General features: G+C 41.2%; 1 protein-coding gene across 1 annotated transcript in view; it reads right to left on the bottom strand.

Moving 5' to 3' along the window:
- carmil3 (capping protein regulator and myosin 1 linker 3) overlaps positions 1 to 27,692 on the bottom strand; it is a 116,131-nt gene that overhangs the window by 46,504 nt on the left and 41,935 nt on the right. The window contains exons 10-16 of the mRNA XM_084732438.1: positions 26,924 to 27,012; positions 23,134 to 23,228; positions 21,595 to 21,681; positions 17,457 to 17,566; positions 14,035 to 14,112; positions 8,076 to 8,152; positions 2,865 to 2,969 (exon numbers count right to left, since the gene is read on the bottom strand). Coding sequence (XP_084588564.1) covers positions 2,865 to 2,969; positions 8,076 to 8,152; positions 14,035 to 14,112; positions 17,457 to 17,566; positions 21,595 to 21,681; positions 23,134 to 23,228; positions 26,924 to 27,012 — 641 coding nt within the window. The remainder of the gene's footprint in view (positions 1 to 2,864; positions 2,970 to 8,075; positions 8,153 to 14,034; positions 14,113 to 17,456; positions 17,567 to 21,594; positions 21,682 to 23,133; positions 23,229 to 26,923; positions 27,013 to 27,692) is intronic.

The following is a 27,692-nucleotide window of genomic DNA, read 5'->3' as shown; positions in this document are numbered from 1 at the left end:
TGGTGATGCACTAGTCAAAGCTGATCACTGTCAGTGGAATATTCATGACACAGCCACATCAGGGACGCCACAAGGAAATACAAACACAAACAGATGATTTGGTAACCAAATGAGCGAGTACTGGGGTTTCATTCACTGATTATATTAGTTTACCATTGTCAATAGGGATGTACTGATCCGGCTCTCTGTTCCTAAACACAACTTTGCATTTAATTCAGGGCATTTTGCCGATACTGTATTTGCACTTGCCGATCTGTAAACCTCACACGTTTAAAGGTGCTTTCATATCTGCCTCGTTTAGTCTGGTTAAAACATGCTGGGGCGCATCTGCCCATTTAGTGCGGTTCATTTGGGCTGGTGTGAAAGCTGTCAATCAAAACCCTGGCGTTGACCAAAGAACTAGACCGAGACCGCCTGAAAAGGTGGGTCTTGACATGGTTCCAAAACGAACTCTGGTGCGGTTCGTTTGTGATGCAAAAGCGGACGAACCAGCCATGGGATTTTATGATAGCAGATGTGATTTTAGCACGATTTCAAAAGCTTAACTGCTCATAAATCCATCTGCTGATCATTAAATCTGTTCAGGAGGTGATCGAAATTCATGTATAGTAACGGGTAAGTACTTCAGCGCACGCATATTCCCTGATTAACAGGCTAAAAGCTGTTCAAACTGCTGTGCTTGTGTTCTACTCTGTGTGCTTTGTCAGATTAAAGTGTGTGACAGCGATTCCACGGTAATGCAACTGTATGTCACACACATGAAAAAGTCAGGTGAAGGGCAGATGCACTCCCTTCTCTGTCCTCCCTCTATCTATCTGAACGAGGGAAAAGAAAAATCCCAGTGTTTTTTTCTTATTCTTTTATTCTCCTCCCAAAACTGTTAGATGCAGTGCTGCAGTGTGTGTTGTCTCTGTGTGGACATTACACACATACGAGCCACAGGTCAGCAAGGTGCACACAGCTGCACAGTGTCCTGTGAGCTGCAAGACGCCTCCTTTTTGTCCGGACTCTATCATTATATCATTATTTACAACATGCCACAATTTGCTGCTTGTAATTCTTTGTGAGTTTAGATATGCACATCCGAAGCATTAAAGTGCTGTGTAAACCTCTATCAGTCATGAGGATTTGATTTTCCCCCGTGATGATACACTGATGATGCACGATGATAATCACCAAAACTGTCCAATCAACAAGTTAGCTGTCAGTCTGTAAAACTGCATGCTTCCTCCTCTTGGTTTGTTTGTAAAAAGTCAGTGTGAACACCAAGTGCACCAGGACTCAAACACAGCAATGTTTCTCTTCTTTTCTTTTGGTCTGGATCAAATGAACCAAACTACAGGTGTGAAAACGCCCTAAAACTTAAGTGAACTGCGCCTTTTATCATACAATTTGTTGTTAACCTTGTGAAAATTGTCTGCAGACATCTGCAGCAGCCTTGTCATTCTGGCTGCTGTGGAACAATGTCAGCGCTCCCCTTTGTGAGTCTTGCGAAGGTGGTGAAAAAGTTAGTTTCAAGCCCTGCACTGTAATTTCCTCAGTCACCATCTTTTCCACATATTAAGTTGCTTCTCTCATCCTAAATGACAGCAAATCTAATCTAAAACCATTATTGGCTTGTAGGGTTGGCCTGATACCAGAATTTGAAACTTTTTGATGATTTTGATTTGGTACCACAGCAAAAGTCCTTGGCAAGCAAAATAGTTTTTCTTTTTCCTTTCTTTTTTGTATTAACAACATGCACACAGTGCTGGGATGGAACACTGTCCACTGTCTAGTTTTGCTGCAAAGAAAATTTCAAGCAGGGCAATAAAAATGAACTCAACTGAGGTCTTGTGTTGTTAGTATTGTATTGCTCTTAAACACGAGGTATTGAAAACTGAGATAGATACTTTTGACAGACTCGCTGGCTAGCATATATTATGTAATCTATATATAGAATAATGCCATTGAATAACATTGCTTCTGACATACTCTGCCCCCCTAAATACCTGGAATCTACTGCATAACTGCAGAATTTCAGCCTTGGTATCACCCTGATAATAAACTTTGATCATCACACCACCGACACCCATAAACACTGCCAACAGAAACTCTCCGCCACCCGTAAACTCAGGGCACTTTCAGTCACACCCCACCTTCTGCTCCTCCTGTGCAGGAGCATCACAGAACCCATCCTCCTGTTCCACATGACACATCTCTGTGCTCAACAGAAACAAACTACTCAGAAATCACACAAGTCGCCTCGAGAATCACCGGTCTCCACTACCCCAAAACCTCCCAGCTCTCATTGATACTACCATCACACGCAAAACACTCACAGTAGCCATCCCCTGAACTCATTTTTCACTCTCCTCCCATCAGGCTGCAGACACAGATCCCTGATCTGTGAAACAGCACCCTGCAGCAAGAGTTTCATGCCCTGTGCCTCCTCTGCTCTCAACAAACTGTGTTATATGTCTGTCTATTTCATAAATTAATAAAACCCACATCTAAAAGAACATGTTGCTGACTAAGATGTCCATGTATATTCATCAGCAACTGAAAAACTTTTACTGGTCCACCACTAATCTGGATTAAAGAGATAGTCACATGTACCTGTTATCAAAGCTTGGGTGCATTTTAAATATCAATGATTATTATTTTTTGCTGTATCCAATTATAATCTGATCAGCCTAAATACATATAAATAATGACACATGCAAAAGGGGTCAAACTGAATAAGGTTATTGCAAGATGAACAGCTGCTCCTTCTTCTTCCGTTTGCAGCTCTGACTTTACAAGTGGTTCGCATCTTACACATGCTTGAGCAAGTCGAGAGTTTCAAAGGTGCCTTTAAATCCCTGCCTGTGACAGTGACTCACCTCAGTGAATCAGGAGGGACTTTCATCGAGGCGAGGCTGACATGGGTCAGGCTGAACGCCGAGCTGAAGAACTGGCGGAACGTCGGCAGAGAATCTCTGGCTTTCCTGAGAAAGAAGAGAAAGGGATTTTTAAAGAGCGCGGGAGCAGGAAGGAACAGCAGGACGGAGGACGGATCCCCAATCAGGCAGTTAAACAGACAGAAAATGAAAGGAAGTGAGAGGACAGATAAGAGACTGACCGAGACAAGACACAGGATGACGGAAGGGCCTGATGTGCTGATAGAAAGTGACAAGAGACGAATGGAACAACACGAGCGAGGGAGAAAGAAGGCAAAAGCAGACAGATGCCGGTGTGACTTTTAGGTCAGGATTATATCAACCAGGCACCGTGAGAAGGTGAAGTTGGCATTAATTACTGCCACCAGTTAAAAAGGTAACACTGACCAATTATCCAGCCATCTGCTCGGCATATTAAGTATATTAGCCTGTCATCAGAGGCAGGACAGAGAATATGTCTGCGTGTGTGTACAGCATCTTCTGAGTCATAATACAGACGGGGACCATCATCTGCATTCACAGGATAAATGTAGTACACTGGTTCCGGATCCTTGTTTAGAACTTGTCACAACAGCCAATCTGCCTTTTCAGCCCCCACTGCACAAATAATTCGCCACAGGGGAGGACGGGGCGGGTGGGTGGGTGATGGGGGGTGTCTGGAGACAGCAGGGGAAAGTGATGAGAGTCAGGGGGAGGAGGGAGAGGAGAGAGGGCGAGACAGGGAGGATGGATTCATCTTCCAGAAACACAAGGTTTGTTTTTCGGGAAAAGATTACTCGCTACCTCTTGTCAGGCAGCTGATATGTTGTTTACTCGTGCAGCACGGGAGCCTGTTTTCTAACACTCATTTTTTTTCCCCCTCCGCTCTCATCTCCGATAAATAACGAGTATTGTTTTGGCGATGAGGCACTTTGAATAGCACAGGTTCACTGTTTCAGTTCTTTATAAACCGCAATGCAAAACGCCTTCTTATCAGTAAATCTATGACCGGTGAAAAACAGAGAGCCATGATATCTTCATCAGATAACTACGCTTTGAGGGTTACCATTCCATGTCAGACATTATGACTCATCATAGCAGGAGAAGCGCAGGTGTAACTCATTTAGTTAATTAGTCTCTATTTCTATAAATGGAATGCAGTCATTAATTTTATTCACTACAGCTGCATCCTTACTGCTGTGACGTTTTCTTCGCTTTTACTTTGATTGTACTCATTTTCTTTTGCTGCACAATCACATATGATTGTGTGAATTATTTTTATTTCAGAATATCAAAGAGTAATGGAGGAACAGAGAAAGACACGGTGACTCTGTGAGGCCAGAAGGACAGCGGTGCTTTGAGCTAAATGCCATCACCATCAGCACGCTGAAATTCTCATGACTTGTGCAAAATACTGACCTTTACTTCACTATCTTAAAAGGGACAGTTCACCCCAAAATCAAAAATGCATATTTTTTCCCCCCCTGACTTGTGTGTGTTTTTTTTATTTGGTATGAGTTGAGTTTTGGATGCAGAGCCGTCTCCCTTCTTTCAAATTCAATGGGACTAAATAGCAATTGGCTTGTGGTGTTCAAAGTACCAAAAAAATACATTTGGAGATTTCAAAACCAGTCTCTATTTTCAAAAATTGTGACCCAGTTATTTAAGGCAGTCCACAGACCTTGAGGTGAGCAGCTCATGTACGAACAATTTCCACCAGAACTACTTTCTTTTTTCTACCGGAGAAAAAACAACAAAACTTTTTGGTCATTTGAGCAGCTCAAGTCGAGTGCCATTTAGTCCCATTATACCTGAAGCAGATGGCTGGCTCAATTTCAGGTATTTCTCTTGAAGTGATGCTTCAACTCCTTGCTGTTTTATTTTAACTCACTCCTCAGCTGCTTTCTGCACTTGCACTTCAGCCGACTTCGGCAGTTTCACAAGCACTTTACTGAAAGCTGAACTAATTTCAGTCCTTCACATCGGCTCTTTACATTTCAACTTCAACTGACACCTGGACTGCTTTAGCGTTTTAACTCTACAGTCCAGATGAAACAGCATTTCAAGAGCGTCTAGCCGCCATATTGTGACGGTGAAACAGGCAGAAGACGAGGCTGGGTGGAATTTGAACATAGAAAAGTGGGAGGGTCATAACCTGACGTAGCATGCTGTTGCTAACTAGCTAGCTAACTAATGAATATGAGCTCTATCACGGTGTTATTGGTTGAAATTGGTAATGTAAGCACACGTCATATTTTGTTTTACAGAAAGATAATATGACATAAGAATACTAAATTTTGGCATATATTGTTAAAGAGGTGCAAAATATGATTTTTCATTTCATCTCAACTTTATTTAACATGATAAAAGAGTCCACATAATAAGATATTCAGATTTTAAATGTTCAAGCGCAAACTTGCATCTCTGAGCACAGAGCTCAGATTTTTCTTTGCCTTTGTAGTTGTACCCATTTCCACTATTTTATTACATCTATATTCCACAGAAGTAGTTCATTCAAGTCAAGGTTGCATATCATCTTAAAAATAAAGCTCCCCATGGTAAAATATTAAGAAGAAAATCTCTACAAATGCAAATTCTGGCTGAGTTTTAAGAACTCAAAAACTGTGCTTACTTCAATTAAAATTTTAAATAATGTTGCTTGAGGCTGCAGTGGTTTCACAATAGCCTTTTGCTGTCTCATGACTGGTTGTATAATATGTGCAATATGCATAATGTGTAATCTGTGTAAATAGGAGTTGTGATTTTGTCTATGGTGTTTTATTTGCTTTGCGTTTTCATACTATTAATATAAAGGCAGCTATATGTGTGCAGCATCTGAGTCCAAGACAAGTTTCCCTACAGGTTCAATTAAGTATATCCTATAGTACTGTATCATGTAGTAAAACAGCGTATCACTTGCCTTTAGCAGCATAGTGGTAGTAGGTCTGAACCTCTAGAACATCATAACTGAAAAGCTGCTCTTCTCTTTGATCCCTGAGCCAACTTTGTCATGTGCCCATGTGTTTGGCACAGCTGTTTAATAGGTTTGAGAGCAGTAATGTGACTGGCTGGCTGAGAATATAATGAATAATCACTACAGCCCTCCAATTTCGACTCCGCTTCACCAAATTCCTTTGTGCATATTGCACTGTGAGTGTAAGCCCTTATTGTCCTTGTGCACATGACCCAGTGCTTTACACTGATTGTTATGATTGCACTGCTAAAATGAGACCATTAGCATTTGATTTAAGACTTGCAGACTTGGCTTGTAACTTGACAATAATTCCAGCCGCAATTTGGCGGGCGTGCCCCGAATACGCACATACAGACACACAAACACAGGGCCAAAACAAATCTATCTATTCCTTGAACTACAGTCTATCAGGGGTTTTTTTCCCAGTGATTACCAAATGTATGCTTGACGGAGTCACATCTTTCGTACTGCTCTGACAGTCACCGCACACAGATAAAACCATGTTAAATTGGTTAAAAGATAAAACTGCATGTAGCGAGAGGAAAGGAATAAAAGAAAATGTGAGATAAAGAAGGGAAAAAATTAAGTTATGAGGGGTAAAAAAAAAAAAAAGGAAAAAGGTCATAAGGGAGTGAGCGATGGTGGGAAGTAACAAAGAGCTAGATAAAGACATTAGGATAGTAGTGAGGGAAAACCAGGCGGCTGTATTACAAGCCCCTGTCATTGCTATTGTGATAACCTCCCTGTGTGTGGAACAGCAGTTCTTCTTTGACCCGTTTGTAATGATTAGCATACAGCCTGTCAGGACTGTGCGGAATGGCTTCTGTCGCATAAGCAGATACTGTGTCACTGTCTCTCACACAAAACACTCTCCAGAGAGCTGTATCAGCAACTTGTTACCACACGTGTGTACGTGTGGTAACAGTATCTACATGGGCCGCTCGTTGTTTCTCGAAAGAGCCACATCTGTGTGTGCGTGTGTGTGTGTAAAACTCTGGTGTGGGTGAAGGAGGTGTCTGAAGCGGTCCGTTCCATATTCATGAGCAGCAGCCCGGCGGTTCTTATCAGCTCGGTTCAGCTTTGTGGCTCCGTGTTGTCACCACAACACCGCAGCGGCCTGACCGGCAGCACTGAGCCGGGGTGCATTTAATACCAGAAGACCCATGACCGGCGAGGGGTGGGGTGAACCAGGATCAGAGGGAGGGGAGAGGAGGAGGGAGATATGAGGCGAAAGAGTGGTGGGAAAGGAACATGTGGAGAGGGAGGAAGAAGGAAAGTAAAGAAGATGATAGAGTGAAGGCAGAAGTAAGCAAGAAGAGAGGAGAAAACGGCTATGGAAAGGAATAGATAAAAAAACAGACAGAGAAGATGGATGAAGCCTTAGAAATTAGAGAGTTGTGTGTTCAAGAGCAAGAATTCCCATCATTAAAATAAAGAATGGAGGTGAACAAGAGGTGCAGCCAGACAGATGCAAATAGCAAAAGATGGATTGAGACATACAGTAGATAGAAAGAAACAGACAGAGCGAGTGAGAGGAGGGAGAAAAAATGCATGCAGGCGTAGGAGCCTGGGGAGTGGAACAATAATTCCCATCTAAAATTAGTCTCATTTTTCACCAACTTCTTTCTCTGTAATTCTGTAATGTAATATGCTGAGCAGAGGAGCTCCTGGGCTCCTGGGGGACACGACATGATGAGAGCCAGAGCTGCTTCTGCCTGCTAGCTAGGTAAACAGACACACGCATGTGTACACCCACCCACCCACACACACACACACACACACACACACACACACACACGTAATGTAACACCAAAAAAAAAAAAAAAAAGACTTGTGGGCATGCAAACAAGTGCTTGACAGATGGGAAACTTGTTAGCAAACAGAGACATGTGTACGTTAAAGGAAGAAGGGAACACAATCCGCGCACACACACACACATATGCGGTGAGCCAGAACAAATGAGCAGGGCGAGCCGAGCCGCGCACGCTAATTCCGTCAGTGAGGTCCAGGGCTAAACACTAATCTACAGCAGAAAATAAATGATGATGCTCGCTCTGCTCAGCGCCTCCTGACTGGAATTCCTCCAGAGCTTTTTTTGGCTGAGTCAGAAGAAGAAAACAAATGTCTTTCTTTTTTTTTTTTCTTCCTTTAACAAAAAAAAAAAGCCTTAACAGGGATTCACACCCGAGGTGAGCGCCCACCTGTGAGAGAAGGAGTTCTTGGACAGGTTCAGGTAGGAGAGGTCAGCGCAGCAGCCTCGCAGCAAGGCCCCGAACAACTGGCAGAGAAACAGAGAGACAAATGGGGTTGTGTTATGTTCACTACAGCGAATGTGATTGTGTTGTATAACAGTTATTTTGGCTCTTGAGGGCTGCACAAATGGTTATAGCACAGATTAAAGCTGACACAAATGCAATCTGAACGCACTGGAAAAAAAATGAGGCTACTCCATTCGTTTCTTGGCTGAAGCCTCTTCAATAAAACTGTCCCTGAACGTATCATGCTAACATTATAGATGGCATTAAAAAAAAAAAAAAAAAAAGACAGCATTTCATAGAAGCCTGACTCTGCAGATTGGAGGAAAACGGACCAGAGCAAAATGAGGTTACCGCTGGTCAAATCAGGACAATCGGAACAGTCTTTGCAATCTGTTTTAGGATTTATTTGATCCTTTTTTTCTGCCATATGGTTAGGGTTTGTACAAGATAATACGTTTCTCATTGAGTTTACACAAACATGCACAAGCATCTACAATATGTGACTGGAGAGGGGCATGGAATCATCTGAGGTGAATGACATATGTTCTCTGACATGGCATTTTCTGCTGATTACCAGGTAAGATGCTGCATTATTACTGTGTACACCTGAGCATGGCAAAATCTTATTTAGTCTAAGACTAAATTAAGGCATCTCAGTTTCAGTGGCTGACACCGACACTGACAGAGGGATTTCACTCAAGTAGTCACCGACTTTGTTATCAGCTGAACTTTATACTCCTACTCCATGACATTTCAGAGGAAAAAAAAGATTGTACTTTTTATTCTATTACATTTATCTGACCGCTTTAGTTATCGGTTACTTTTCAGATTGACATTCAACATAAAACCAAAATCATCCGCTTATAAAATGCAATGAATTGTTCAAGATTAAACCAGTAGTTCTCAACATTGTTAGCTTGTGAGCCCAAACAGAAAATCAGTGTTTAGTTAGTATGCAATTCAGAGAATGGGCAATGCAGGCTTCAATGATCATCATGAGCATAAACGTCAATGCAAAATCAGGCTTCACATCATCATTGGAAAAAAAAAGTTAATCGCCGCTTTCCTTCAAAGGAAAATGATGCTGCTTTGGTCAATACAGCACACACTGAGGAATTTATTGCTTCAAATGACTACATTTACTATCAAAACTGAGTGAACATCCATATGAAAAGTGCCAGATTTTCCCTTTAACTTTCCACTGACAGTGAGACCTTGACTTATGTTCATGAGTTTCTGCTATAGGCCACACAACATGTTTAGTTTAGTTAGCTATAAATGCTTAAATTAAGCATTATCTTAAAAATGGGAGTATAGTTATGCTAGCAGCTCTGTGAGGCCATACTGAGGCTCAGCAACTTCAGCAAACATTCTCACTATGACAATGTTAATGCGCTGAAGCTAAGCAGTTATAATATTTACAGTCGCCATCTTAGTTTAGCATGCTAATGTGCTAAAATGTAACACAAAGTACAGCTGACGCTGATGGCAATGTCATTCGTTTTGCAGGCATTTGATCATGTAGTTCATTTAGAAAAACTGACCTGATGATGGTGCTATAGGAAAGGTTGGAGGAAAAAGGAATTACATTTCATTGTGAGGAGAACAAATGTGCGAACCTGATGTCACAGCGAAACATCCTCAAGCATCAAGTTGTTGAGACTATTCACTGAAAACCACACACGTCATCTTCATGGTTGCAGCCAGAGGACAAGACAGACAAACATTTCCATCTATGGGGCCATTATGCTGGGACTGATAAGGATAGATCTGAATATTTAAAAGATGTTGCAATCTGCACAATTTCTTTTCATTTATATCCTTATTATGCCACGATGAAAATGAAAAATAGAGGACATATTTCAAAAGGAAAAATATTATTTAGGCACTAATAGTTTGCAAAGAACAGTGACTTAATTTTTCTAAGTTCTCGCCCATTTCAGGGTTAATACCCTCTAGCTGCAGCAGCTAAATGAAATATAGCAGACAGTGTGTTTCTACCAATTTTTCAAAGTGTGTACGGAAAGTGCTCATCTGTCAGGGAAAGTCTACTAATTCCCGATAGCAGGACCAAATGGGCAATAAGAAGCGTAATTGTATTACACTGAATCAAAGTCAAGCTGAAACCATAGCAGGGAAAAAATGAATTACTTACATTCTGCAATTTGTTATATTGAATATCCATCAAATGGCAAGTTTCACATTAAATGTGGAAAAAAGTCACTCAAAACTTGTGATGGAAATTAAGTATGCTGTGTCACCTACAGCTTCCCTGCTTTAATGATCAATCTAACATCATGCAGGAATACAGCCATTCATCTGCCATTCATCAAAGTGCATATCCAATCAAGCTCTCATCTTGTGAAGATATGGCTCAGTTTCAAACTACAGGGCTCCGAAAAGTACCAAAAATTAATGTACAGGAATCTGTGACCCAATTAATCTTGAAATAAAGATGATATATGTGTTTGTTGGACAGGAGAGAGCTCTAGGCAAATATGATCGGCATCAAAACCCAATTTCTTGTAAGACTGTAGGTAAGCGTCTCATCGCTTGCGAGAGGTTAAACTATCGGACAAATCCATTTCTCCCTGGCAGCGCAATCCATCAAGCAAACTGACTAATCGACCGTTGTCGGTATATCAACGCAGATTAAAACAGGAACTGATTAATAATTCAATCCAACAGGCCAACACTAAAAAAGACAAATTCTCCCTCAGACATTTCCTCTCTAAAGGATAAATGACAATTAGCCAAACAGGACAGGATGTGAAGCACCTATCACAGAGAGCACTCATTCAGTCTCAAGGGGAGTTTAAAAAAGATATAGAGGGAGACAAAGTTTGAGAACCTGCAAATAAAGCAGAATGGATGCAATGACTTCCATTCATGCACATAATTTAATACAAAATTCATGGCCCACATTTACGGGGAGGGAGGAGGATCACTATTACGGGGTGGACTATTCCTTCCTGAAACAGATACCTGCTTGACATGCTGCCTGGTCCGTGGGGTTTAAAACCGCTCGAGTGAAGTGCAGCAAGGGAAGAACGCAAGTACAGGCGCAGTAAAGTGCAAGACATTGTGGTTAGAAAGAACCCGGGGTGGAAGTGGTCAGATCATTTATTTAAGTAAAGGTAGCAATGCAACAATATAAGATAAACTCCATTACAAGTAAAAGGGTTGAATTACAAACTTTACCAAAGTAAAAGTAAAGTATTATCAGCTAAGTGTACTTAAATGAACAAAAAGTGAACGTAACAAATAGTTTTATTATCACTATTGTAGTTGGTTGAGGTTGAGCTGTTTTTACTTTATAAAATACTTAATAAAATATTAAGCAGTTTTAAGTTCTAATCCTTAAAAATCCTTGTATTTTCATACAATTTATGCTTGGCATTTTTCACAAATTGCAATTTAAAGTATTCACATTAAATGATTTCCTCTTTATATGGTTGTTTCCATGGTCAGTGGCGGAGTCTGCCATGCCCGTGCTGCATTAAGGCTTTATCTAGGATATTTACTCCACATTTTCTTTCTAAAGTACAGATTTTTTTTCTGTGTACGTGTGCGCACATATACAATGGAGGAAACAATGAAGCAAAAATGGCTGACAACAGGATTGTTTGTGTTTGGATCACACCACTAAGCTGTGTGACAGTGTTAAATAAATAAAGGTAGAGAAATAGGTGTCAGATAACTATGAATAAATAAATATCTACTATTGTGTGTGTTTTGAAGTTAATAATGCCAAAGAAAAACACTCTCACTATGCTTGCTCAGAATCTTCTTCTCTGGTAAATTAACATATCATTGAAACTTAATCATCATCTAGTGTTTCTAATCATTTTTGTTCAGATATATTTTGTGAAGTGAAGGTTGTGTGGAAAGGATTTGTTTTAATATAGGGGAAATTTTTCCATTTTTGAAAATATCCATATGCAGACACTGTAGTCAAGATCTAAAATTACCTTCACAGGTACAGATGGAGTCACAGGGATCGATGCATGTGATCCAGCATTATTGTCTGTAATTTTATCTCACTGACATCGGCCTCACTGTAGCAGAGCTGGGTTAAATTCCTGCTAATTCAACAACCTAAACCTTACAAGGGGCTCAATTCCAGACTAAAATCACAAAGGTAGTGAGAGAGAGATATTTTTCATGGAACAATGCATAATATTTTAGTTGCTGAATATATGTTTTATATGTACGTTTATGATAGTGGATTTATGCTGATATTTTCAAACTCATTTTTGCCCATACTGATACAGATATGTGGACATATTTCCCCCCCTAGTTGCAGCGTCTCTCCTGTAGTGGAATTAACATATTATTATGCATGGTCTTATCATGATGTCCCACTGCGAGATGCAGACTTAACGCTTTTCAAAATGTACACATTCACTTGGCAAAACAACAACTACGCCTGACAGGTTCATTTCATTGGTGCCTGTTCCTCTTTATTCCTCACATTTGTCACAATCAAACGCAGGATGACGGCTCATTAAGACGGGAAGTAAATTTTGTTGTGCTGGAGGATTGCAATTTAGCTCCTAAACAATCATTGCTAATAACAACTTCGCAATCCGTTTCGCACACCTCAGGAATCCTCGACACCACAGACATACTTGCAGCACGTGTGCATAATTACAGTGTTGTCTTATCAGCCTGTCCGGCAGAAATATTCATTTCGGGCCAAAACCGTGATTTTATTGACATGCTGATATTATCATGAACCCTTAGAAACAGTAGCTGCAGCTGCAGGAAGAAAAAGCACAAAAATATATTGGAATAACAAGTATAAAGAAGCATAAAATGGAAGTAATCAGTCAAAGGACAAGTATTTAAAAACTGAACTTGAGTAAATGTTCGTAAGTTAAATTCCACCACTGAGAGGAACACAGCACTGAATCAGCAATGGCATTAAATCAAGTGGATGAAAGTGCTGGTCTAAGATCTGCAGAGTCACTAATATGCTTGATATGTAATATGATGAGTCATCATGGGAATACAGGAAGTTCCAACACCACCCTGCATGTCAAAAAGCACTCGTTCCTGCTGAGGTATCACTGAGCGAGAGTAGAGCTGTGAGCAGATCTCTGGCGGACTCTGACCTTTGACCCTCCAGCGGCACAGCATTTATGACTGTTCTATCTGACCTTGCATGTTCCTGCTGGACGTTATCCTGTCAGCAGTAATACAGCTTTTGACAAAGCAGCGGCGACTGGACATAAACAATAAATGTGACCTCCCGTTCAGCCGGCACTTTCCACAAACCCCCCTACATCTTCCAGAGGGAGACGGGCACTAAAAACATCCTGAGTGCAGTTGTAACTTTCAACGTTTTTTCCCACTGAGTCTTGTACTTTCACAGCGAACCAGGAGAACTGCCATCTCAGCAGTAACCAGCAGGGGCAGACACATTCATGTGTGGTCACTGAGTCTGTCGGAGATAAAGCTCTGTCATCCTTTTGGCTGTTAGCGCGTCTGCTAATGCAGCAAGACACGGTTTTGTCACACTGGCAGACATGCTAAATTTAGACACAGTAACAACACAGACAAAGTCATCTCTCTGAAGTGACAGGGATGTGAACAAACGCATGAAACAAAAGGCTCCTGTATGCTATTCATACAATGTATCATTTGTATAATTCATAAGCAGCCATACATTTCTATTGTGGTGCCTTCTAAGAGCTTTTACCATCACTCAAAGCATTATGCACAGAGGAGCTCTGAGAAAGCCTGTGAGTCAACTGAGCTAACATTGTTTTTGTGTGGCGTGCGATTCATATTCAGGGCGCTACCCCTTTTCCGTTCCTTGGCCCGGATCCCATCTTAGAGATGAGATCAGACGGCGATGGGGTGGAAAGTGACTGTAGCAGAGACGGTGAGTACAAACCGAGTCCACGGTGCAGTCCGTCCCAGACAGGTCCAGGTGGACCAGGCAGTTGGGCTGCGCCAGGAACAGGTACAGGTTCTGCACAGGAAGAAAGACAGAGAATGAATATAAAAAAATATAAAGACATACACAATATGGAAGACAGACAACCAAATGACTAGCTCTTGGGCAAGAAACGTATGCAGATTGATTTATAATTATGGATTTGGTAGAGCATTTAAGATGCTAAAATATGAATACAGTCATGAAAATTATGTTGTATATAATTTATCTGAAAGCAAAGATCCTTATATGTCCAGCTGTGATCTCACATTTTATAACTTAGGTTGAAATTGGTTGATATGTTGGTTTGAAGGAAGAAAAGCAAATTTCTTCAGTGTGCTGTTCAGCCAACATTGAAAATGAGTTTTCTATTGCCCTTTTGACTGGGAGCCGGGCAAAACTTTGATCAGTGATATAAAAACACAGACTGATTTTGTGAATATGGATGATGGACCAAGAATGAGTTGGCTGTTCTGATATAAAACATTTTAATTAGCTAGCTGCTTTGAAAAAAACCTGGGAAATGAGGGAAAAGAACATACACACTGTTTACAAAATGTATTCACCTCATCTGAAAGGCTTTTATTGCTTTACAACATTAATCCAAGTGGATTAATGTGTCCTTTTTTGACACTGTTCAATAGAAAAAGACCTCAATCATGAAAACAAAGAAACAAAAAGGTGATTTAAAATCATAGCTCAGCGATGAAACATCCCTTAGTCTACAGCACAGTTAAAGGAAAATTTGACACTTTTCATGTGGATGTTCAGTCAGTATTGATGGCAATACATTCCTTAGTGTGTGCTACATCGACCGAGAAAGCGGAGTTCTCCTGGTCACAAGTGTGCCAGCAGTGCCTACATGTACCAGAATGTATTCCGCACCAGCACCTGGTGCCTCACGGCTATGCTACCATGTATCACCACGCTAACTCATAGCTATTACTTTGTTGGCTGAAACATCGCCATTCATAGGACGAGCAACAGATTAAGCAGTGGAGATCTCAGCTGTCTCTGTCAATATACTGAAGCGCACAGTGATGAATTGATTGCTTCAACTGACTGCATTTCCCATCAACACTGACTGGACAACCACGTGAAAAGTGCCAAATTTTCACTTTCAGTCAATCACCAACAAATGGAAATAATATAGCACGGCTGTAAATATGCCTATTATAAGCTGTCCTCAAAAACTGAGTGTGTACGCAGGGAGGTGTCCACCAGGAAACCTCTGCCAACTCTCAACGAGTTCCAAGCTTCAGAGGCTCAGACTAGAGAGACTGTGCAGACGACAACAGTTGGCCAGGTGCTTTGACTTTCGCAGCTTTACGGGAAAGACTTTGATTTGCCAGGAGGCACGTGTGAAAAGTCGGCAGGGAGGTCTCGTGGTGTGGCGAGGCTGAAATTGAGATTTTTTATCCATCATGTCATCGTAAACATACTGTAGCATACCCAGTGTGAAGCATGATGATGACGGCATCATGCTGCGGGGGACACTTCTCTGCTGCAGGGCCCGGAAGGCTGCATTCATTTTACTAAGTGCAAAAATGAATGCAGAGAAATACAGAAAAATCCTGGATGAGATGGAACCTGATGCAGTCTGCAAAAAATATGCTTCTTGTGACAATATTTGTTCCAGAAAAACAATGAGCCCAAGCATAAAGCCCAAGCTACACAACTAAAACAACAATGCTAATGTCCTTGAGCGAGTCCACATCTCAGTCCAATCCAGAATTAGCGGCTGGATTTGAAAATGCTGTCCACTCCTAATTTTCATACAACCTGAGAGAGCTCGAGCAGTTTTGCAAAGACTATGTGGTCAATACTTATCCAGCCATGTATTTTCTATTCGAAGTTAATTTGCATCATTTTGCAGCAATCTGTTTTCATTCTGTCCTTGTCCTGACTGCCAGAAAATCCCAAATCTGTTTTTTTGGCATATCCAGATTGTATCCAGGTTGGTTTTAGAAAGTCTGGCTTGAATAAAACCACATGAAATACGATTTTTGCAAATCGGATCCAAGCCACATTTGGAGGTGGTCTGCAACAATTCAAATCAGATTTCTACCGATGCCTCTCAGTCAAGCCACTCAAATTGGATTTCAAAGTGCCTTTTGCGTCACTGGCAACGCAACACACAATGACATCATTAAATCCAGAGTGACGGATGTGCACCTGTGCAGAATCCAGTGCTGTTACTAGCAGAGCAGTATGGAGGATAACACAAAGAACTGCTCACTCCTCCATGTTGGAAAGCCGCATTTTCAGCGTACGATGACTACATCTTACTGATGCCTACATCGTTACCACAGCAACCCATGCAGATAGGTTGGTAACATCTGGACACACAAATCCAATTTGATTACTTGCACATTAAAGGCATTAAAGAATCTTTTTTTCTGTTAAATTTCCTCCAGTTAAATGCTGTAAAACAGGAGCCAGGTTTCCATAAAATCAGCAAAAGAAAATACAAATGAATGTGTTTCTATCTAGTACCGTTTTGCCAACATTTAGTCTGTTGACACTGGACAGCTGAAGACCTCCGCGCTAACTGATCTTTTGAGGACTTCTAAATGCAAGGCAGTTGCTTGAACATCAGAGTGCAACGGGTAACAAATCTACCCCCCCTTTATTGTCAAGGACACGCCTTAACGGAAACAATGCTTTGACCGTTTCTCCTCAGTAATGTGCACACAACTTCTGCATGTCGCTGCCCAAATATGAAGGGGAGCCCTAAAGACTTTGGATCGGAAAGCTGAGAAATTGTCTTCAGTCTCTACTGAACAAGTCGTGACTCATAAGTCAAGTAAATATTAGGAATTTATTCACTGAGATAAACAACAAGAGGTGAAAATTCTCTAGACACGTGCCACTAAACCATTAAAAAGGAAAATGGTGCAATATGATGATGATAAAAGAGCCAATCAAACGTCAAACAATGGAAAACCATGTAGAAAACATGATGGACATGTGGCATTTCTGCATGGTTCATGTATGTATATGAGGAATGTTACAGTCTCATCATCGAACCACATCACATAGCTCTTATGTTTTTGGCTGCCGCAATTTTTCACCTCAGTGGAAGCTTTGACAGACGTTCCGCCAGTAGGTCATGATTTATTTACCAAGTCTGTTTCCACTGCACTTTGTTGTATTTTGGTTTTACAATTCATCACATTTCCAACTGAGCCAAGTGCAGAAACATTTTTGCAATACTTCAACCTTTTTTTTTTGTCTAATTTAGCGAGGATACACTTTCTTCAGTGCAAATCACAAAATGTGTATTAAAAAATGTAGATGGAAATGCTCTGGGAACAGGAGGGTTTGGATACTTTTTAATGGCACTGTGTGTATGTGTGTTTTGCATGTGTGTCCCTTACTGTGGCTTCCTCTCCAGACAGAACCCCGGGGTTTTTGCTGAGGTCCAGATGCAGCAGAGAATTGGAGTAGTCGTCACTTGAACATAACGCCTGGGACAGAGAAACCACACCTGATGTGGGAGATGAGAAAGAGGGGGCGAAATGGAGGAGAAGGAGTTGGGATAAACAAGTGATATGCATCCATGAATCATTTAATCATCGTATAATCATCCTTCTTTTCAGTGGGTCAATTTAATGCTCTGGACGTGACTTATTAGCAACTAATGAATACAAAACTAGATAATGGAGGAGGGAGAGCAAACTCGCTGGCAAAAAAAATAATTGAGCACAAACTACTGAGCTCGTACGGCAGGCTAGAATGAAAGGAGCTTTTGGAGGAAGCCAGCCATCTTTTTCCACTCCTATCCCAGTATCCAAGTGTACCCTGAAAGCCAAAACAAAAGAAGATCATTCTCTCAAATCAGATCACTACACAATTACACCCACAGGCCCGACGGAACCCCTCATTAAAATCTTCACCCTGCAACACTGACGCAAAGCGCAGCACGCCATGGCAAGTTGAGGATTAAATATAGACACAACACAACTACGCGGGAGAAATATCCAGCAGGAGCAACAAATAAAAAAGTCATAAACGTGGTTACTCTGTGTGCTATCCACTCTACGATATATTTGCAATTATGGCCAACAGTTATGGGAGTTGTGTTTCTCCTGTTCTATAGTATTACAGTGTGTGTGGAAGAAGCTACTACATGTGCTGTTCTGAAGCTGGCAAGGCGCTAAGCTCTTCATCCCTAATTTGCAGCGATTAGGAGGGAAATGAGGGGAAGAGGGGACAGGGTGTCTAATCCCCCCTTCCATCCATCTATCAGCTGCTCGATTCTGCTGGAAGTGGAGACTTTTAGAAGCCATCCGGTCCGTGTGACAATGTCAAGTGTGTGTGGGAGCGAGAGTGTGAGAGCATGCATGATACATCTGCCTATTTGCATGTCTGATCACATCTTGGAGATGGTGCGTGCATGTATATGTGTGTGAGAGAGGCCCGAGTGTGTATGTGCATGCTTGTGTCGGCATATGTGTAGGTGTTTGAGACAGACAGAAGGAGGGGGAGAGGGAGAGAGATCTATAAATATTCAACAAAAAATGCTCAGCCCCTGCAAAGTCATACCAACACCCACCATCCAAGGTCAGCGTCATCGCTGCAATCCCCCTGAATCATCGTGTCAACCCCGCTGCCTTTTATAATTGCACCTAGTGTGTTTTCCCCATTCATAATGTACACCAACAAGGTATTGAGGTCGTTGTTTGTGGCATAATATATTCTATATATAACACTCAGCTTTCAGCCTTAAAATCACACTTCCCCTCAGCCGTACTGCACTACACAGGCAGAGAGCAGCAACTACAGAGGCAGAGAAATTGGAAATAAGGGTTTAATTTTCATGCTGGCCAGGAAATTGAAACAGACGGAGGGGTCACAATGCCTCCATTTTAGATTTATTTTGGCCTTCTTATTTAAGACCCCGAAATATTGCCAGGAAAACTGGAAAAACTCAGCTTTTTTTGTCCATTTCAACTATAGTTTTTTAAGGAAAAGAAACTTTCAATACAGCGAATACATTTATCATTTAAAGGGCTAGTGTGTAGGATTCAGTGAGCATCTAGCAGTAAGTTTGCAGATTGCAAACACCTCGACTCACCATCACATTTCAAGCAGGAGGTAGGGGAACTTACAGTGGCTGTGAAACCCACGAAAAACACAAAAGGCCGAAACTAGAACCAGTTTTTGGTCTGTTTATCCTGGCCAACTGTAGAAACTAGGGCTGTTCTTGGTGACCAGTTTCCCTGTCAAGTCTACAGAAATTTTAGCTTAGACTAGCCGACTAGTCTAAAAACAAGAAAACAATCACTGATAAGATTGAACACTTTCCGAAAAAATATTGCGCGTCTTTTCAGACCGAGCAGGATCACAGCGTCTACGGGACATTGTTTACCTGAAGCTAACGTCAGCTGTCACACAGTGCAGCTAACGTTACGAGTGCTAGCAGCAGCAGATGCCTGTGATGAATGTGGTTTCACATTGCTCCAGTTCAGTTGTTCTATGCCAACTTATTCTGACACAACCTACATTCAACCTTATTTTTATTTTCTAGATCAAAATACTGCCAGATTTTATTTATGAGACGTCCTCTGGCCCACTTTGTTGATTACAACATCCAGACCGTCCATGCATTAGCTCGGGGAGGGGGCTGTTGTCTTAGAGATAACAGTTAACCATTGATGTGCATTAATAAAATATTAGTAAATAGTTTAACTGAGTAGTATTGCACACATCCCTAATGGAAATATGGTGGTGCAACATGATGATAATGGAAGAGGACCCACACCCTCTATAGACATAAGGGGGTTTCACAAAAACAGAACTCACAAAAACTCTTTTTTTTTCCTGGATTATTTTTTTGGCTTTTTTTTTGCCTTTATTTGAGAGACGACAGCTGAAGATATGACAGGAAAGGGGGTAGAAAGAGAGGGGTTGATATGCAGGCGGAAATCAAACCAGCGGCCGCTGCAGAGGACTGATAGCCCCAGTACATGGGCTATATGCCCCACCAACTGGGCCACAGGGGCGCCCCAAAAACACAACAATTCTTATTTTCCAGTGATTATACACTAATGAAAACATACTTGTGCATTTTATATTCCATTTCAATATGTGATATAAAGATATAACTGCACCAAATCACTTGTATTCCATTAAGTCAAGTTCCTGCTCCTCTGCTATGCTAGTTAGCTTTAGCTGGAGTATGGCTGTTTCTTTTCCTCACAATGAGTGCTTTCAGCTACTCCCTCATTTTAATATCTTGATAAACAATTTGAATTACCAGATGATTATCGGATATTTTTCAGTTACACAAAACAGGTAAGGAAAAATGAATCGAGCAAATTTAGATCATTCTAGCTTTAGCCAAGACTAACTACGGCTATCTCACCGGCCAGATTCCAGCTCTCTCTCTTTACCTTTTTATTTAGCTGTCTCTCTGCAGTTTGTTTTTTTTTGTTCATTTCAACATTTCTTTCCAGCATCAAAGCACAGTACAGTGGAGGTGTATAGATAATCCCTTGTACTGCAGTGGCAGAAATCTCACACACACAAATTGTGCCTCACATAGTCATACCTCTGCTAACCGCCCAACCCAACCACCACCACAGTCTGTTTTACCATATCATTTTTTATATGATTTAAAATGTCAGATTGTCTTTACTTGTTACTTGTTTTATCTTGTTTTACCTTTGGAGAGCAGAATACTACTGTGCTGCAAATCATCATATAAACTAATCTGTTAATCATCATTATCCATAAATGCAATGAAAGATTGAAAATACAACAAAATACATTATAATGAACAAAATGCTATCAGGCTAAGATGAAGACTATCGGGCTATGCTGAGATCAGGATATTAATGTATAAATTCACATCTGTATCAATATGGTCTTTTTGAATCTGCTGTAGCCTAATACTAGAGGATAGCTGTATTCTCAGGGATAAAAGCAATAGAACTGGGACACTGCACTAATTCCTACGTAGGATTTTAGGTGAAAAAAAAAACAGATCAACTACTTATAATTCTGACCTGATTATCGTTTGGTAGATGGATCATACTCTACATGGGCGTCTGTTTATCTACGTGACTAAACGCCAGCTGACTTGCAGGAAAACTGCAGAGCAACACTGTGGTTTGAGAGACTGTTTCGTGATCACAAGAACCTGGGTTCAAAACCAGACGGAACAGAAAGCTTAAGTGCCTTTGAGGAAGACGCACCATTTTTTTGGACCAGCTCCAAAACGAGTTCAAGTCCAGCATGGACCGCGGTACGGAGCGCGTACTGGGAGAATCCCTAATTGCTCAGGGGCCGCCGCAGTGTGGCATCACTCTTACATGTCTCCCTGTTTATGGGTCCTGTGTGTGCACTCTATATTCTGGGCCTATCTGCGTGTAAACTGTATAATGGGGCGGAAAAAATTGAATTTCCCTCTTGGGGATTAATAAGGTTATTCTTCTACTTAACAATAAAAATATGTGTTTGTGTGCAGGGTCAGCCACTAGAGGCTGCTGCATCTCGGAGGAACACTCTTACCCTTGGAGGAGAGGGAGGTCTTGGAGAGATTGAGGAGGCGCAGTCCCTTGTTGAGGCGACACACTTGTTGAATCAGGTTGGAGACCCCTGGGAAGAGGGAGGAGAGGAGAAGAGAAGATAAAGGCCTCATTTAAATCACATTAAAAACACATATCCACCCATATAGAGAAAACAAATACATCAGCATTTCTCTCAATTCATTTCTTAACTTATTTCTTAAATTAAAAAAATGCTTCTTCTAACCTGTTAAATATGAATATTTGCTAGTTTTCTAAGCCCTCCAGGATAGTGCACTAAAAAAATCTTTATTTTGGAATACTGGCTGGACATAATAATACCAAACAATTAATCAAGAAAATAATCTTAACTTACAGCTCTATACCTATCCAGTCCACATCTTGAAGAGCTTTGCCACATATCAAGCTAAACTGCAGCCTCTCTCAATACACCCCCTCGAAAACACACACGTACATACCCACAAGTACACTACAGCTAAAAAAAAACCCATCACACCGACATAATTTACAGTCGCACTTTCTCCCACATACCCAGCGCAGAGACACAGTCATATGAACACCATATGCCAGGCTGGATTACATAACAGCTAGTTTCAGCTCGGCAATTTGATTAAACACATTACAGCCACGATGATAATAATATGAAACGCTCTGCTTTATTAAAAATGGAAGCCACTGTGGTGCCAAAGCTGGTTTCCTGGTTCCTGCATCCTCCTGGCTTTCTCTGTTTTTCTTCAAGTGCACTTAGAAAACTCTTATTTTGAAAGGCGTAGGATACACATTGCAACCACTGAAAACAGGCACAACGCAGAAGGTCGTTCTTTACTGTGATTATGAGTATTATTGTGATGGTGGTTAAGGCTGCAGCACTTTTAAGGCCGTAATCACAATAAAGTAAGCCTGCACACTGTCAATAAACACACACACACACAAGCAGAGGGCGGGTGAGCACAGAATTATAGTGACTGGAAGTGACGTGTCAGACGGGAGGATGGAAATTAGCTAATGAGTGATACTGGCATGCATGCAAAGCCTGGCCCTGGTATACAAACACATGTACACACACTCTGAGCCTCCTTCACACTCATACAACAGAGCAGAAAGGTGAATAGTGGTTGAAATATTACACTGGTGAGACAGACATAATTAAAATGTACGTTACTCCATGTGAGTGTGTGTGTCTTGTGTGTGTGTACAGCGAAGCACAAGAGGTTGCGTGGTAGGTTGTGGGCGAGACTAAAAAAAAAAAAAAAGCATTTCTCCGCAGAGAAGAGGGGCCGCTCATAGACGTACGGCATGAAAGATAGATGAGAGAGAAAACGAGGAATTCAAAGAGAAAACGAGAAATACAAAGAGAAACAGAAAATAAGGGTTCTGTGAGGACAGGCATTGATTTTGAATTCTTTGAGAGCAAACAAAAGCCGCGGCGAAGTAAAAGCAAAAGAACAATCAGAGGTGTCCTGAGAGAGACGGCGGTGGGAGGGAGTCGGGGAGAGAGAGTTCACAGAGTCCAGGCTGCTACCTTGGTTGTCTAGCGTGTTATGAGCCAGGTTGAGGGAGTGAATCACAGAGGCTGGGTTCTCTGACAGTGCCGACGCCATCTTCTGCGGGAAATCCCTGGAGACAAAACGTTAAAAAGGAAAATTAAAAATTCAATAGCGGCCTTAAAAGACTGAGAAATCTGCCAAAGAGATTTCCCTAATTCAATTGAGTGAACCTGATAAAGTTTCATCATTACACCTCTTGGTAATGATATCTGACTCAAGCTGCAGTATTGTCCCTTTGCACAAATGTTAATTGAATTGAAGTACGTTTGTGCTGTGAGGCTAGAATACAAAGGAAGTTGATTTAAAATGTACACATACAGTCAAAGTTGAGTCATTTTTTAAGATGGGGCTGAGCTGGGACTGAAACATGTATTTTCTGGGTCCTAACCACTGACTGTAAAATAAAGATGGACGACGCCTTTCCACGTCCTCCCACTGCACGAAAATTACGGCAAAATATCCTAGATATGGGCGCTGCCACCTTGCGCTGGTGACATTATTTTAAGCCAGAGTCTGCACAGTAGGGGATCAGAATTGGAGCTGCAGTGGTCGACTCAATTGTAGCCGGGCTCAGCTGTCAATCATGATGTGAAACCCCCCTTCTGTGGCATCAAATACCTAATTACAACCAAATGTATAAGAAAAACAAACAACTGAGCATACGTCAGCGTGAGGAGAAGCACCTGAAACGACTCTATCTTTGGGAAAAAATTATTTGACGTGTATTTTGATGTTTCAGTTTCACCCATGGATGAGAGCACCATATGTCACTTCCCTTGAACACGCCCCCTTTTGGGTGAAAACGAGCACTACCAACACAAATGAATGAATGTGCATTCATGTTACTGTTTGTGATATGATCAGCACACCATAACGCCACAGTGGAAAACAGTGTACAGCTGCAACGATTAATTGATTATTAATCAATTATTAAATTTTTTAAAAGTCAAAATACTCTGATTGTAGCTTCGTAAATGTTAATATTTTCTGGTTTCTTTACTCCTCTATGACAGTAAACTGAATATTTTTGGGTTGTGGATGAAACGAGACATTTGAGGACGTCATCTTAGGCACTGGTAAACCTGCCTGCAGCCCTAAAATAGTGTCTTAAAAAGTGACAGATGCCAGAAATACACAACCTGGAGATTCAGTGAGGTACATGAATATATCAGGACGTGCCACCTCTGGTCAGTGTTGCTTCCACTTTGAAGGAGGCAGACACTCATCAACCTGTATTTCTTTATTTTCTTCTGTGGAACGACGCTTATCGTTTATCGTTAAGACATAGCATTATTGCTCACCTGACTGGCCATAAAATTTGTGTTTCCAATAGCTCAAAAGTTATATAGTTTTCTTATTTCATGCACTTAAACAGACTGAGACAGCCACCAGGGGACAATCACATTGTCCATCTTTATGTATGTCAATGGTACCGACAGCAATAGTCTTATGCACCAAATATTGAAAACATGCTAAAAAGTATCTAAAGTATTCAAACACTGATGAGATTCAAATCTACTACTTTTTAATTATACTTACTTTCTTCAGATATTATCTGATTTACATAATAAGATTGCTTATTTTGTTTTGCAACTTTTTAGGCAGGTTTTACACTAATTAATTTGGGGTCTTCCAGTAAAAAAGAAAGTGCAATTTCATCAGTTTCATACTGAGGCCAAAAAGTAACTTACTGGCACCACTATCGAAACATAAAAATATATATATATATATATATATATATATATACATATATATATATATATATATATAGCCTTACCATAAAGGTTATATCAAAGTTGTTTTAAGGGGGATCCTTTTCAAGTGAAGCTATAGTGAAATTTCAGTCAGGAACAGGGCTGTCAGAGTATCAGAATTTTAAACTTTGATACAGTACTAGTGTAAAAGATAATACTTGATGTCTCTGCGTCGATACCACAGAAAAACTGTGGGTCCTTGGCACACAAAAGAACGCTGTCTGGTTTTGCTGCAAGCTGAATTTCAGGCAGATTATTAAAGCCTTAACTGAACTGAGGTCTAGAATGAGCTCTTAGATCATTTTTTTATAGCCTCTGTACTTTCGATACTATAAAATATCATATTGTTTTTAAATCATCAGCAGGTCGCTTCGATCCAGCAGCACAGCGACACACCTTCATAGTTAGCCTATCATCTTCCTGCCGTCTTTTTAAATATGATTCTCACTCTGCCTTCGGTCCTTCCTGCTGCCGGTACGCACGCCCCTCCACCTCCTAATCACCGCCCAGTCTTCACAGATTAATCAGTTTCATCAGCTTCATCACTTCATCAGACTAATCAGCCCATCAGTCCCAGCAAAATCATCAGCCACCAGCACCATCACCACCCGTGTCTGGACTCTTTGGGGGATTTGTCTTGCCACTGCTCGGGGCGGGCCGACTCCCCTCGATTACAAAATCTCCCTGTTGAGTCTAAGCACCAAATTCGTTCTGTCAGGACTAATTATGACATATCATCTGTTATAATAAACAATTATCTTTACTTCATTCACTTCTCTCTCTTGATTAAAATGATTTGCGAGTTCTGGAGGCCTTGTACGTGTGAAATTGGGGCTCAGCTCAACGGGGCTTTTCAGTTTCTGGGTCACAAGGTGGTATTGTGAGCCAGGACAGGCCAGGGCTAACTGGTTAGCATGCTAACTTCAGTAAATATTTCTGCAACAGAGTACACAGACACCTTTGACGTAATGTTAGAACAGTTCTTCACATTCTCTACACATTTTTTTTTAATGTTTCAGACTTTAATTCTGGCCATATCTTTCACATTGCACCTTTAAGGCTGCTTTGATTGAGCCAGCTAAGTCACGACAGAAAAACAATTTGCTGTTGTTCAAACATTTATTTGGTGGGAATCCCTTTTCTCTTTGAGAAAAATCTCCTCCTTGCAGGAGCATGTAATGCTTATGAATTCAAGACTCGCATTTTTTCTTATTGTGCTCTACTTTGTGCCTGAATATTCCTTTTAAATCTTTTATAACATATACTCAGATCACACATCCGGGGTTGTATTTCAGTGGGAGTCAGTCATATACTGTGCTGTTTGGGTATATTATTAACTCACTTAATATTCATTATGGATATTATTTTCACATCACAAGTGTTTTTTGGTGCAATGCTTGTGTACTTGCCCTCTCTACTGGAAGTGATTGAACACAGGGAAAGTCTTAAAAACTTGGTAACTTCATCATTATGCTGCAGTAAATCATCTTGCCCGAGGCAGCCACTTTGTCTCAATTAATACTAAATAAGGAAACTGCTTTGCTAAATGACACTAGCCATGCATAGAGGGTGAAACGTCTTGCCAGGTGAAGCCCAAACTTTCACTAATGTTTCAGCGGAGAAACAACACATCCCGCCACCGGCGAACAGGAGGGAGCTTTATTGGAGCATTATTGGATGAAAGAGCAGAGGTTAAGAGCGGTGAGAGGGAGAGAAAAAGGAGGAGAGACAGAGTTGGAAAGGTCAGAACAGCAGAGGAGGGGAGGGTGCGAAGGAGGGGAGAGGTGAGATGAGCTAAGGTGAAGAGGTGAGATGGAAGTGAGAAGAGACGTGACGTTACGGGGGGGGGGGGCAGAGAAAAGACTGGAGCGAGCTGAGAGGACAAAAGAGGAGAGGTGGTGAAGCGTTTGAGAGGTGAAGGTGTGGGGAGAAGAAAAGGAGAGGAAATTCTATTAAGCAACGAGAGGTGATAGGCAGGGCTGACGAGAATGTCAGGACAGAGGAAACCTACGATTTGAGTCCTGCGTTCTCCAGAGTGAGCTCCTCCAGACTGTTGGACTTGCTGACTGTGTGCAGGACCTGGTCCACCACCTCCGACCCCTGGAGACAAACAAAACACAAAAACCTGTGACCAGAGGTTTCAATCTCCAAAAAAAAAAAAAAAAAAAAAGGAAGAAAAATCAAGGCAGGGAAAGTGAAGAGCAAGCAGAAATCAAAAGCCACCAAAATCGGATTATGTTTCAGTACTCTGATTCATGGATTACAGATTTTGCACTATTAGAGCAGTAATTTATGACATTGCCCTCATGTGCATTAAGATCAAAAGCTTCATAGACTGATGTTAATTATATGAATACATGTTGGGGGCCAAAATCAGGGACACAACCTGCAGTGAACCCAACTTAAACACAGTACAACAACAGCTTTTTTCTCTGCGCTCTTCTCACTGGTGGCAAAAAAAGGTGACAGCGGTGCAGTACTTCCCTGCAGTTAGAATTAATCAAGATTTGATACAAAATCTGACACCAGGTGTACATTTATTTTTTAACCTGGCATTGCCTGGCTAATTCACAAATGTGTACGAATTCACAACTGTTAAGTAGTTTGGAACCTCTCATTCCATTTTTGGTTTCCATGGGGTGTGCCTCTAGACCAGCCCTTTTCCACAGTCAGAGCTGGCCTGGCTCGACTCGGTTAGGCTCGGCCCGTCAGTCCAGCGTGACAGGGGTTTGCATTTCCATTACAGAAGGGCTACGTGCTTGAAGGTGCGTCTTTTACCT

The sequence above is a fragment of the Lutjanus erythropterus genome, chromosome 12, assembly GCF_056507025.1.
Source record: "Lutjanus erythropterus isolate fLutEry1 chromosome 12, fLutEry1.hap2, whole genome shotgun sequence".
Lineage (NCBI taxonomy): Eukaryota > Metazoa > Chordata > Actinopteri > Lutjaniformes > Lutjanidae > Lutjanus > Lutjanus erythropterus.
This window is presented reverse-complemented; position numbering and strand designations above follow the sequence as displayed.